At 32.2% G+C, this 15,255-nt stretch overlaps 1 protein-coding gene across 5 annotated transcripts in view; it reads left to right on the plus strand.

Annotated features, from left to right (window-relative positions):
* Positions 1–15,255, plus strand: part of NLGN1 (neuroligin 1) — a 1,063,794-nt gene that overhangs the window by 547,657 nt on the left and 500,882 nt on the right. For all 5 annotated transcript variants that reach the window (XM_051983187.1, XM_051983186.1, XM_051983190.1 and 2 more), the window contains one exon: positions 5,383–5,535. In XM_051983187.1, coding sequence (XP_051839147.1) covers positions 5,383–5,535 — 153 coding nt within the window. The remainder of the gene's footprint in view (positions 1–5,382; positions 5,536–15,255) is intronic.

The raw sequence follows: 15,255 nt of genomic DNA on the forward strand, positions 1-15,255 counted from the left end.
GACCACTAACAATGACCTTGAATGATTTCCTTGATATAAAAACTCCTGATGAAGGAATGCCTTTTATCAATATAAATTAACACTCTGCAATTTATAGAATCAGGGTTACTTAGGCTCCTGAGGAATGAAATGACTTATCCAGGATAAAATTGTAGTACTTGTCAAATGTAAAACCTGAAATTAGAATTCCTGACTCTGACTTTCAAATCACTGCTCTATGCTGACTCTTATTGGTGTTCTAAATCTACCCAATGTAAAGATGTATCTAATTTATCTTATTTATTGTTTGATTAAATAAATTAACTAAAGTTTTTTTTTTTTTTTAATAAATCCAATTTACATGATGGGGATTAAAAATCTGACCACAAGCCCCATAACAAATTGGTTCATTTTGCAAGACTTCAAAATGGTAGCATATTATAATATTCAAATATTCACCAGGACCTTTCCATTGTCAGGTCCTTCAGTAAACTCTGAATTTATGAACAAATTAAAAAATGGCATCACCGTTACTCTCAAAAAAGTCACATTCTATTAAGGGAGACAAGCAATGATCATATCTAAATATTTACAGAAAAATTCAAAATAAGTGATATTACAAGAAGATTGAGGAATAAATATTGTTTCACCAATTGAAAGAAAAGTTCTATTTAGTATTGTTTGTGCATATTTTATGCAAAAAGTGATTAACTCTCTCTGACATATATCTTTACTAGAATATTTGGAGAATTAACTATTCACCCATTATTCTCCATAAACAAGTTGAGTACATTTATAATTAGTTATCTCTCAATTCAAACCCTATATTGGTGCTCTACTGTGGAGGATCCTTGCTTTTCTGAAATACCAAGTTGAGGGACCTCAAGCTTTGGTTGGGTTCAACCCAAATGGAAAAGCTTGTGCTTCAAGACTAGAGTTAATATAAATGTTTGCTGTCCAAAGAACAGCTAATTTTAAAAAGAATCATCAGGAGTTTAACTATTAGATTATTATTTTGGGAACAATATTCATGAAGGTCATATTCTAATAGATATCAATGATAGGTGAAATTTAATCTGAAGATGAAATTACACTATTGGAACACCATTGGTACATAAGTAAATATGAACATTCAGTGTTTCTAGATAGTGGTAGTCTCTAGAAAGAAGTCTAAAAATCCTGGGAAATATTCTTGCTAGGCACGTGTTCATATGACACAAACATAGAATTCAAATAACAATACATTCTGAACTGCTAGAGGAAATTGAATCTTTATCAAGCCTTTTTGTTTTTTTTTTTTCCTAAAACATTGAAATACTACATTTATTCCAAAGTGATTTTATTAAAGTCAATATTCCATACCATTCTAATACTTCATTAAAATTTGAAAGTAATGATTTTAATGAATTTTTAAAAAAAAAATAATTTGTGTTAAAGTGCTGAATGTAAGCACAACAGAAGCAATAATTAAATGGTCAGATGGGATAATCCTCTTAATTTCTAACCCTGAGTGCCAGGCACTAAAAAAGAAACAAAAAACTATTTTTTTCCCAATATATCAAGATGCATATCAAAGCATTTATTTCTTATCAGGCCTTTTAAATCTTAAAATCATGAATAAAAAATTTTGGGAACTTTATCTTTGAAAAAAAGATCAATCACAGAAATAAATCAAATCAGCATTCTCATTTTACACATTTCCTGAAAAACAAACAAACAAACAAGCAAACAACAACAACAACAAAAATCAGGCCCACAATGTAATTATTTGTCCAAGATTATATGAGTAGCCATAGAGTTAGGAAGTTCTTGTGGCTGTAAAGTTAATGCAGTTTTGATTATCTCAAATTTACACTCAGATATCACTACAGCAAAATGGACAGAATCTTGCTTCCATGAGAAAAAGTTTAGGTAAACAGGACACCGAAGAATGTATCTTCTAATTCACTCCATGTGAGAGAATTCTGTCCTTATTGCAAGAGTACTTCTTTCCTTTTCAGTAATTTAGAAAACTTTCTGGTGTCCTGTACAGCAGGTGAACTTTCATGGTTATAATACTTTGCAGCATTTGCCTTAGATAAAGAATAGCCCTTCCATAAAACTGTTTGCTGTCAATCTTAAATATTAATTGAGACAATGTAAAATTTCTCAATCATTTTGTACATTTAGAAACAATTTAAAGTGTCTTTGCTTTCCAAATGTGAGAAATGGACACCAAGATCCCCACCCCCCCAGTTTTGCCTTGACACTAGTATCAAAATATATCAATCTATTCATGTTATATGTATGAGTAAGCCAAGAGATTCCTAGTTATCTTTCATAAGACTTAGACACAACCTTCTCATTGGCAAAGACAAAATTATCTAGCTAAGTTTTCAGGGCTGCCACATAAATCATTAATATGATGATACCAAAGTGAGGAGGGTTGAAGTAAAGGTGAAGCTCCAAAAGATTTAAAAAAAAAAACTTTCCAGTATATTAGAATGGATGAATAATATCATTAAATGCCAATTTTTCTGGTTCACAGTCACAATGCAAGAAATGCTGGGGAGATAAACTTATATACAGATTTCCTGGATAAGAAAATAAATACAATTTACAAACAAACAAACAAACAAACAAAAACATTGTATTAATGCTGAGGACTTATAAATAAATTAACTAAAAAAGACTATTAGATTGCTTCCTATATAAAACAGTATCAGATCTATGCCTTTATTTGACTTGTAAAAATGCTCACATTTGTAGAGACAGTAGGATTTAATTCTCCTGAAAGTTGCCACTTAAAAAATGTTTATTTTCATCATTTCTTCTATTATTTCTAATGAAACAACTTCAAAACATCATTATGATATCTAGTCCTCAGAAAATTTGTTTTGTTTTGTTGTTGTTCTTTCTTTAAAAATTCTTGAAATGAATTTGGATCTGGGACTTCATTAGCCTATTGGAAATACCCAAATGAGGAAATGCCCTCTACATTGTTTTTATATTTCCTACAACTTATGATTTTAAAGAACTATCCATGGGTCTCAGAGACATTATAGGATCTGTCTAGTGTCTAATATCTAGTGTCACAGCAGGCAGAATATCAGAGAAGGGACCTGAGCCTGAATTTAATTGACTTCAAAACTAGCTCTTTAACTATATAAATAAAGATCAAAATTAAAGTGTCCTGGCCTTCAAGGAGCTCATTGTTGATTACTGATTACATACAGACAAGACAGTCCAAGAGGATTAAAATGCTCCTAAGCTGCTGATAGAGAAAACCCATTCTTCATCCTTCCAATATTCTATTTTGAGCATTCACTGAATTTTCTTTACTATCCACAAAACAGGATAGGTAGGTACTCTCAAGGTGTTCAATATACATACACACATATAAATATAAGATATAAATATATGGATAGATGTACATATAACACACACACACATATATATGTACACACATATATGTATATATATATATTTTTTTTTTTCTTACATGAACAGAATGGTGAGATCAAAATTTCATTACTGTTCACAGTTGGTGCTTTGTAATTCTATGTAATTTTAATTAAAGAAGAAATCTGGAACAGTCTCCCTCTGTGCTACCTCCAAGCACACAATTAGCAGAGTACAATTTCTGCTGTGAACAGTCAGTTAATGATTTCAGTTTAATAATTTATGATTGCTTCCTTGGTGCCAGCCATATAAGAATGATAGAAAGGTAAAACAGGACATAAACAGTCATTGAAGGTGGAAGTTGAAATAACTGGAAGACCATGCCTTCTGCATATAGAGCTAGACATTATATGGCTTCTCATGTTGTATATGCGTACATAGAACTTCTCATGTTGTATATGATTTGTATACAATACAAATCCATTATTTCAAAATATGAGTCCCAGTTAGAATAAAGTCCATATAAGGAAATAATATATTTCATTTTCATAGCCATCTAGTTATCATTTCTCTTGATTATACCAATTTCCCTTAAAATGGTGTTCAGATTAGTGTCAGAGAACCTGTTCACATTCCAGACCTACCCTATATCATCATTTTGATTTGGGGCAAGTTATTTTAGGCCTGAATTTCCTCATTTGTAAACAGAGGAAGTTGACTTAAATGATCTATCAGGCCCATTCAAAGTATGATTCTATGAACTTTGGAAAATCCAATTCAGCTCTTAGAACTTTGATTTTCTTACCTGAAGATTAAAAGCACTTTGGACTCAATGCTCTTTCAAATTCCTGCCCAGTTTACATCTATGAATTCTTGAAGTCTTGAAATCTAGGCATTTTTTGTTACCTCATCTCTTCATGTTTTCCATGGAAATAATTTCTCAATATATTTTCAATAACACATTTGAAGGCTGGCACAAAAGTGAGAGCATTGCCATTTCGATTTGTTTATGAGATGTAAGAGTAGGACACTTTAATATCAATCTAATTTTCAGTAATGTTTTCTTAGACCATGCCCTGCCTGGCCCCGGGTTCGGCATCTATACAAAGAATGTAATAGAATAAGTATCATTCACATCTGACAGGAATAAAATGTAATTGAGTTAGGTTTCTTCTCTGATGGAGCAGGGAGGGGGCAGTTCGACAACCAAGTTCACTAAAAGTATAATTTAAATCACTCATCATTAAATGATCACACATACTCAAGTCCTGTGAGCTCATGACTTTGCTGCCTTGAGCACTTAAATGTAATTCACTCATTTGACACTTAGTAGTTATCTTAAAGAGTGAAATTAACCTGTTGCAACTTACCAGGGACTTTCATAATTATCCGTGTTCACCAGTAAATTTTGAGACAAAGACAATTTGACAGAATCCCATTGATGTCATGAATACAATTTCATGACACATAAGGAAATGGAGGAAGGTTTTTTTTGTTTTTGTTTTTTTTTTTTTTAATTTACGGGAATTTAAATTCCCTTCCTTTCATTAACTGTGATTACACTGTCATGCTCTGTTGATACTGAAACATATGTGTATATGCATCAGTACAACCACATGGACGTTTGCATACATACACATTTTATTATATACATAGAAATGCTTATGTCCCCCCAAAATAACAATTCTAAGGAGAACTGTAAGCATATTTTCCTTTGCCATTTACTGATGCAATCTCAGAAGTCACCTATTTTAAAATGACTAACTGAACACAAGATTACATATTTTTACATAGCCATGGAGTTTGATTTTCTGCTGTGTTAAAAGCAGTGTCCATAGTGGTACAGCACTGTGGTTATGAATAGCATGTTAAAAAAAAAAAAAAAAAAGTCTTGTTTGAGAAACACTAACAAAAGCAGCAAACCAGAAATCTTTTAATATCAGACCTTCAACCGTGGAAAATGTGTTATGTGCTTTGCTATCCATTTGGGGGATAAGAACATCTGTAAATTATTTTTTTCAGATATTCGGGACAGTGGGGGCCCCAAACCTGTGATGGTGTACATTCATGGTGGCTCCTACATGGAAGGCACAGGGAATTTATATGACGGCAGTGTCCTGGCAAGTTATGGGAATGTGATAGTCATCACAGTCAACTATCGGCTGGGGGTACTTGGTAAGAAGTGTTTTTAATCCCATTCATCCAAGAAATGTTTGATGATAATACCTTTTTATTCTGATGGTTATATGTTTTGTTTTGTTTTGTTTTTTTAACATAAAGGTTGGTTTTCTCCTTTGGGCAAAGGTGGGAAGGGAGGAGACCTCTATTCCTGTTACTATAGAAATGTCTGATGATTTGCCAAAGACCAAATGGAATTGTTTCAGAAATAAAGATGGAAGCAAGTGAATTAATCAGATTGTTGGGAATGTTGTTCCTGTGGTGTGAAGTCAAATGGCAGAGTACATTAAAGAATAATTATCCAGTCTCTGAGATTTTTGTTTTCTTATAAATGGATAGAATAGTCTGAGGTTTGCAATGAATTTGAATTGTCTTAAGGAATTTGGATGCTAGCTATTGCCTATTGGGGGGAAAAAGGTGGTGTTTGATGCTTGTTTCCAGTTTTATTTTTCTCAGTAAGAAATATGAATTATGGTGTTGAATTTTTATTTTAATATAAACTTGAGTTAAGGAAATATACATTGGCTTCATTGCAAAAAGAAAATCAGTTTAATTCATTTATTGGTGATGTGTCTCAAACTCATCAAATATTAAAAAGGCAAAAGGAATAGGTCCTGATTTTGATGATTTTTACCTGCATAAAAAGTTTTGATATATTTGTAGATGAGTGTGGTCAGAGATGCTATTAAATTTATTTGAAAGATAAACTTATTTTACCTAATTCTGTGGACTTATTGATATATTCTGATAGTTTTATCGAATAAATTGTGATGTTTTGAAATGCCTTCATGTTAATAATCTACCTATAAATAGAGCTTATCTCTGAATTTTTTTTATTTTTCATATGAGTATTTTCATTGGTCATTCATACTTCACAATGCTTAAAATAGTATCTTATTTTTAACTGTATAATATCAATTTTGGGAGAAAAATTGGGAATATAAATTTTTGTTATAGAAGGACTTAATTTGTGTATCAAACTATCCCACTCCTCTATGGTAATGCATTTGATGGAAAGTTACTAAGTTTTTCCCCCTGAGACTCATCCCTAGTTATCATACTTTATGCTTTGTTTGTAATACCTTTTGACTTTGTTTGATATTGTTAGCTCTTACCGTACTAACTAGCTCTTCTGTTTAATCATGATCCAGTGATTATGCTGTTTTTTAAGATAAATGACAAAGAGGAAAATAAAGTTCATACCTGCCATTTTGGGGAAGAAGGAAACATTAACTCTGTGCATAGTTAAATTGTGACATCATTTATGCTATACCACATGTCAGATGTACTTTCAATCTCAAGCATAGCATGTGTCTGAAATGTTTTTAAAAATGATTATTTGCACATCAGTACTATCAGATCATGCATTTTCTGTCTTTTAATTTTCAAAATTTCAGTTCAATTGGGTCTACTTTGGACACACTTCACTACTAATGCTGTCTACAACCTCCCACAAAAAACAAGCAAGCAAAAAAAATAATCTTTTATGATATGAAAGTATATGTTTTTAAAATAATGTAGACATGTCTATCTAGAGTTGCCTTTAATTTTTAGTTGTTGGCTTATGAATGAGGATATTAATTGTCTTGAGTATATTAATTTGTAAAAGATGATTGTGTTTCTCCTTTAGTATATATCTTGGTTGCGGTGTAGTTCTTGGAATTATTTATATATCTCAAATCAGATATATTAATGTGAATGGGAAAAGGCTGGTCATTAATTTGTGTATTGTGGTGTGTGTGTGTGTGTGTGTGTGTAACTATTATTTCCTTAATTATTTACTTTTGTCCAGTCACCATATTTTCCTAAGGTAAGCATTTCTAATTTACTATATTTTAAAATGTAGTTCCCACCTTTCTTATTCTTGATTTGCTTATTTCTACTGAGGTCTAAAGCAGGCCTGGGTGGGTACTGCTTTTTTATATCTTAAAAAAACACTATTTTGAATTGTTGCAGCTGAGTGCAAGGAGCACATCCATAATGGAACAGTTACTTGATCTATAGAATGCCAAATGATATATTTGAGCAATATGTTTTTGTTGATTTTTTTTCACTCATTTTATCCCATTTCTATTTTCTGTGTTCATTAGAGTATTGTGTCTTTGATTTTAGTCTTTCAATTTTATTATAAAAACATAGCCCTTGGCAGCATGACAGAATACCATAATTTGAAACTCTTTTGATGAAATATTTCTTAGGATATATTCATTAGAAATTTAGTGTCCAAGGACAAAGATTCCACTTACCTTCTTCTCAAAAGCTATTTTTCCCTATGAAGACAGTTTTTTTTCATAATTTTGATCATAAATATACTTATTTATCTAGACTATGATAGCATCAGAAGCAAATGTCTCTGTGTATTATACCGGTTTTTACATGAGTATGTAACTTTGTCACTGACTACAGGCAAAGTGTACTCTGATATAAAATCTGGAAATCCTTTATAAAATGTATGTGCTAGTCCCTTTTTAAAGGTAATTTGAACAACCTTTTCTCAGTTATTTCAGAAAAAAATAGTTTTAAAGCTATAATACATTTGGTAGATTTCCACTTGGTTGTTATATAAGTTGTTTCCCAATCAATATGTTCCATTTTTAAGGATTTCTAAATGTGCTGCATATTTCTTAACAGGTTGGATATTCCATGCACAGATGAAAATAAATAGAAAAAATATTTTGGCTTAAGGCTACAAACATTGGGAAATAATATACTTGACTAGAATCCCATTGAGAAAATATAATTTCCTCAGGACATATGGACATAGATTAGATCAAGGATGTACCACTGCCATAAGGTTGTAAGAGTAGATAAGGTTATATGAATAATAATATTGGGATGGGAGACAAATTAAATTAAGGCTTGCAAACTATAATAGAGGCACATCTGGAGAAGAATGGAGAAATGGGAATGAATCTATTATTGTAATATAGAATCCAAAATGATAAAAAATAGTTCAAAGTGGTGGTACAGTTGGCAGATTTTAAGAGAAATTTTGAGCAAATAAAATCAAGTCTTCAACATTAATATTGTATTTTAAGGCTGCTTCTTAAAAGGGGAAAAAAATAGGCCTCTTCCTCATACATTTATTAAAAGTAAATATTTATTTTCAATGATAAAGTTTAGATTAAAATAATTATTAAGCTAATCAAGATATTCATCAAGAACTTTGTGTTGAAATGTTTTACTGGTCTTCAATGATATAAATTAACATACATCAAAGTATGCCACACATACATTTATACATATATGTGTGGGTAAATGAGTATGCTCATGGTGTGTGTGTGTGTGTGTGTGTGTGTGTGTGTGTGTGTGTGTGTGTATCAGGCAGGAAACTCTTGCCCTCATATGTTTACCAATCACTTTCATAGATATGGGTTTCCTTCAAGATACCCAATAATCTTTATTTTTGATCTTTGTATATATTTCTTTTCATGCTTATCTCTATTTTCTATTGTTAACAAACAAACCAACAAGCCATAAACTTCGGTGTCCTGGGTGAAAAGCTGGTTTCATAACCAGGGAAATCTAGGCTCAGATCATGCTTTTATCTTATATTGGCTGTGTGTCACTCATCAAATTGCTAAATATGTTAGTAGCAAAGTCCTGAATTAGTAGAGGAAATTCCATCACAAGGGAGTATATTTACCATTCAGTTCTTTGAATCCTGTCTGATTCTCCTTTACCTCATTTGGGGATTTCTTGTGAATGACTTCACACACTAAAGTCATTTGCCATTTTCTTCTCTAGCTCATTTTATAAATGAGGAAACTGAGGCAAATACAGTTAAGTAACCTACTCAGGGCCACACACAGCCACTAAGTATCTGAGACCATAATTAAACTAGCGTCCTCCTAGCTGCAGGCCAAGTGATATGGATACTGTATCACCTAGTCTCCTTAGGAACTACATTCCCAGGCCCTATTTTACCTCTTTTACTAATAAAATATTTTGAAAATATTAGAAGTATTATTGATATATTTATAATATGGAAAAAAGGAAAAACAACCTCTAAACATTCGGGAAGTAAAGATAGTTAATTGTTACTCTTTTGTGGGTAGATCCAAGATAAAAAAGAAAGTTTTCTTTGAAAGAAGTGTTACATTAATATCATCCTTCAAACAAAGATTAATTTTAAAAAATCAAATTTGTTGGCAATTAGATAACATGTTTGTTGTTATGTGTGCTAATGAACAGCTAATGTCTGTTTATTTTGTTCAAATGTTCTTACATAGATTTTTGAGAAAAATCACATCTTTTTGATTCATTGGCACATTTGAAAAACAACACTATTAAATGTTTCTTCTCAAAATGTTCATGCTATTATTTTCAATTAGGCAATGATATCATAGTAGGAAATAATATTGAGTTCTCAAGTTTGAGGACTAAGATTTCTCATTTATTTTATTTTCCAAAGACTAGATGCATTAAAACAAAAATTTGCAATATGACATTTTTAATGGAAAAACTGAAAAGATTACAATAAATGTGCATTTACTCTACCAGAAAAGGGGCAAAAAGGGTCATGGATACGTTTGATTCTATCTATAAGCTTCCATTTTAAAAATGATCTTGCTTTCTTAGAACAAAAATTTCTTCTTTTTATTAATAATATAATAATGAGGATTAGTAATAATAATCACAGTATTGCAAAGTCTAAGTACCTTGTTCTGGCTAGCCTTCTAATGGCTAATGTTGCTGACACATATAACATGGTTTACTTGGAAAGACAAGTAAACACAATTGAAACAATAACCAATCAATTAATAAACACTTACTGAACAGTGATGTGTTCCAGACTCTGTCCTTGGTGTTGAGATAGAAGGAAAAAAGATAAATGAAGTCTCTATTATTAAGAAGCTCACAATTTATCAGCTTGTCATGAATGGAGATATTTACATTTATTGCCCTTGTATTCCTAGAATATGATATAGGACCTGGCATAAAATAGTTAGCTAACAAATACTTTTTTTTTTTACTAGTTGGTTATTTTTTTTTATTTAATAGCATTTTATTTTTTAATTACATATAAAGATAATTTTCAACATTCACCTTTGTAAGATTTTGAGTTCCATTTTTTTTTCCTTCCCTCCACCCTCCCCAAAGCTGCAAGCAATCTAATATAGGCTGTATGGTGTTCTTTTTCTTCTTTAAAATATATAATATAAATGATGGTTCTCTCTGGGAGAAAGGGCAGGTTTCTCGGGGAGGTTTTCTGGAGGTAGCCTTAGTATCAGTTCAGATCAATAATTACGCCAAATGCAGCCAGCTGGTAAAAATGCAAATGTTTATTTCTCCTTCCAAGTCTTGTCTCTTTCCTTGGGCCCAGATAGCTAGATTCTTAGAGGCCTATCTTTCTACTTGGTTCTGAGAGCTCCTGTTGCTTTGTCCTTTGCTTCTGCCTCTGCTTCCTTCAGCCTCCAGCCAGCACCAAGTTGAATCTGTCTTGCCTCCGAAGAGCTCTTGCAGCTTTGTCCTTTGCTTCTGCCTCTGCCTCCAGCCAGCACCAAGGTAAAAGTTGTAATGAATCTTTCTTGCCTCCGAGAGAGGGCTTCTGGCTCTCCCAGAGTGCTCTGTATCTAGCCCAGAGTGCTCCTCTCCAATGTAATTCAGCTGAACTCTCTTCTGTCACCAGCCAGCTAAGTGGAAAATGGAATGAATCTCTAATTGGGCCTCTGCTTTCTTCTTATATATCAGAGAGCGGGATTATGGGTTTTCTCCCAGAGTGTTCTCTGGCCCTAAGAGCTTCAAGGGAGGTGTGAATTCACAAAGTTACAAAGTTTACTTTGTGACATCTCCCATACTTGTGAATTCTAATGAGTAAAGGTGTAAACACAAGCATTGTATCAATTAATTCTACTTAGTACCTTGTTTCAGGTTCTGGCCCAAAACATCGACTCTAATGAGTTAGTAGTTTGTAAAGATTCCAACAAGCTGTATGTGTACAATCATTTAAAATATATTCCCATATTAGTCATGTTGTGAAAGAAGAATCAAAACAAAAGGGAAAAACCACAAGAAAGGAAAAAAAAGAGGTAAAAATAGTATACTTCAATCCATATTCAGTCTTCATAGTTCTCCCTCTGGATGTGAATAGCAATTTCTATCCCATCTATCAGAATTGTATTGTTGAGAAGAGCAAAGTCTGTCATAGTTGATCATCACATAATCTTTTCATTACTGTGTGTACAGTGTTCTCCTATATTTGCTCACTTCACTCGCCATCACCTCATATAAGTCTTTTCGAGTTTTTCTGAAATGTGCCTGCTCATAATTTCTTACAGAACGATCGTATTTCATTACCTTCAAGTACTACAACTTATGCATCCATTTCCCAATTGATGGGTATCCACTCAATTTCCAATTTCTTGCCAGATTAGTTCATCAACTGAATAACTATTTGACTCCAACATCAGCAGGACTCTTTACTAGGAGTTTGTGAAGATACAGCTTTTTTTTTTAATCCCAGAAAACTTAAAATCTTTTAGTACACAAAGATTGTTTGTGTGCTAAGGAGTTCCAAAGAATGTTGTTGGAGCTTAAAGAAGAGGGAAATCAATGAGTAGGGAGATATAAGAGTAAATGAACTGATGTGCAAATATAAAAGCACTTGAGAGGTAATGCTTTTGTAGAAATAATGTCAGAAAAATGGGGAAATAGCAGAATTTGTAAGCATTTTTACATAGGAATATTGTCTTTTGCATGGTCATATTGAAATAAATAATCACCTATTAGGTAGTATGCCAATGATGAGCCATTATGTACTTACCATGGTGCTTAAAAAGACATATAAGGAAGGATTTGTTGTTCAGTATTTTTCGGTCATGTCTGATTCTTCATGAGCCCCATTTATTTATTTATTTATTTATTTATTTATTTATTTATTTATTTAGCAAGAATACTGGAATAGTTTGACATTTCTTTCTCCAGCTTATTTTACAGAGAGGGAAACTGAAACAAATAGGATTAAGTAGCTTGCCCAGTGTCACTCAATAAGCTTTTGAGGGTAGATTTGAACTCAAGAAGACTTGTCTTTCTGACTCTAACCAGCACTTTATGTACTATACCATTTGCCTGCCCTTTCAGGAAGAATAAAATACATAAAAAAACTAGCATGGTTAGGAAATTAACCAAAAACTAAGTATAGTAATCCATCTATGCTTCCTTTCCTATTTCAGTTAGAGGAGTTCGACAATACTATAAAGAAAAAATGTACTTTCTGTAAATGACATCAATGCAGAAGGGCAAAGAAAGGGAGTAAAGATAACTTGCTGTAGATGTGATTGACAGTAACAGGAAAGTTAGAATCCCTTTGAATAAGGAAGATGATGAGTGTGATTGAGGAATGTGTGATATAATGTACTTTCCTCTATTCATTGTGAGAGGTTCATGTCAGTATATTAGAAACCTGTACTTTTACTCAGTTTGGGAGTTCTTTTCACTAAGTAGTCTATAATATTGTATTAGATTACTGTATTTCAAGGCCATCAGAGTTAATTAACTTATCAATTACTTGTTATTATTTAATCAAAATTAGTCCCAATATCCTAGGTTAGAAGTTGTGAAACTTTCATTGCTAAATATTTCAGTGAGTCAGAGAAAAAAACTCAATAGTTTATACTTATAGTTTATTACAAAAATTGTCTTTAAATTCTGGTTATGATTCATGAAAATCTTTTCCAAATAAACAGGGAGAGAACTTTTTTTCCATTCTGCACATATTTTACTTGTCATTAATAAACATCTCATATAATTCTTTGAGATTTGAGATGGATCCTTTGATGAGTCCAGTCTAGGAAGGAAGCAAAGTCTTTTTCCTATCACATGTGTTAACTCTCTATGAAAAAGAAAAGAAAGAAGCATCTTTATTGCACCATTGCCTTTTAGAATGTACATAACATACGCCAACAGAAATATGTCAATAAAAGGGATTCCTGTGAGCATATTACCGTAATTAGAAGCAATTTTCCCTGCTGAGAAAGGAGATGTAGTGATTCTTAAATTCTTTAATTATATGAGAGTTATTTCAATTCTTACACACTGAGTATGATAATCAGTCTTAAAAAGTGTGTACAGTTCCTTGTTAACATATAAGCAAGACATGGGTTTCATTAAATGATACTTGACACAAGGATATCACTGTTTTTATCTCTTCTAAGTTGAAAGTGATTCATGATATTCTCTAAAAATGGCTAAAGCAAAGAAGGTTAGCTAGCTTTTCCCTGTATTCATTCATTCCTTGGGTATATGGTCCTTTCTGTAATGTTATCAAGACATTAATACAGTGATATTATTGAATGGTGATAGAACATGGAGTAGTGGCTACAAGACTGAACTTATAATCTAGAACTGGAACATAACTTGCTAGCTGTGTGAGTTTGGACAAGTCACCCTACTTTCTGACAAGTTAGGTTGTAAAACAGATAATCATAGCACCGTCCTCATAGGGCTGTTGTATTGTACAGATATGGTATGGAATATGTAAACTTCAAAATGCTTTAGATATATCATGGGATCACAAGAGAGTTTCATCTTTCTCTGATCCAATCTGCCCATTTTACCAATAAGTAAACTAAAAGAAAATTGAGGTGATTTGCTTAAGGCTCAGACATAGAGCAAAGAGTAGAGTCAGGAAATCTAACCAGATTCTCTGTCTCCAAGTCCCATATTCTTTCTACATTATCATGCTTAAAATTCTAATGTCTATTAGAGTATAAACATGCTATGAGAAAATATTAACTTGGCAAAGTTCAGTAAACATCCTCAATCATAATTTTCTTCTTTCTTTTTGGTCCTGTAGTAGTTATTTTAATTATAGTGGGAAGTCCCATCAAATAAACTCCTATTAATCCATATTAGCAAAATACAAATTTGGTTCAAGTATTTAGAAAAAATATATATATCTATTTAATATATATATATGTGATTATTATATATACCTTAGTGAAAAATGTTGAAAGTATTTATGAAATAATTATGCTAGAAGTGACTTGGAACTTATGTTTATTACTGTCACCTAATCTCTGACAGGCCAGTCTTCATATCCTTCTATAAAGCTTCAAGACTTCAGGAACAAACTCAGTTGTCCACACAGATTATCCTGGTTTATTCTAAGTCTAATCATTTGTCAAAAGTTTCTTTCTGTTGACTAATTTCTCAGAAAAAAAAATGTAGTCCAATGCATTCTGTGGGTTACAAACTATTCATCATAAATATGTATGTATATATGCATTCTGTGGGTTACAAGCTATTCATCATAAATTTTGTGTGTGTGTGTGTGTGTGTGTGTGTGTGTGTGTGTATTTCTTCCTTAGCCTACCTTTGTCTGTTTCTCATAAGAGTTTTACCACCCAGCTTAGGTCTTTAATGAGCCTAAGGTCCCTTCATCAAAGTAATCTTGCATTTTGCTGACCCAAAAGGATGATAGTTATAATGTATAGAATAGAAATATGTTTGCTGTTTTCTAGCTAGACAATTGTGTGTTTGTGTACATGCATGTGTGTGTATGCATGCCTTTTTATGTACCAATTTATGTATGTATTATTTTCAGCATTAGAATGTAAGCTTTTAGATGGCAATGATACTTCTTCCCCCTTTTCTTTGGATGTTTTACACTTATCCCAATGCTTTCCTTATAAGAAATATTATTTTTAAATACTTGTTAAGTGATGATTACCAGTTTGTGTGTATACATTTATGTCTAAATGGTAGTGGATATTA

Source organism: Antechinus flavipes, chromosome 3 (assembly GCF_016432865.1).
Source record: "Antechinus flavipes isolate AdamAnt ecotype Samford, QLD, Australia chromosome 3, AdamAnt_v2, whole genome shotgun sequence".
Taxonomy (NCBI): Eukaryota; Metazoa; Chordata; class Mammalia; order Dasyuromorphia; family Dasyuridae; genus Antechinus; species Antechinus flavipes.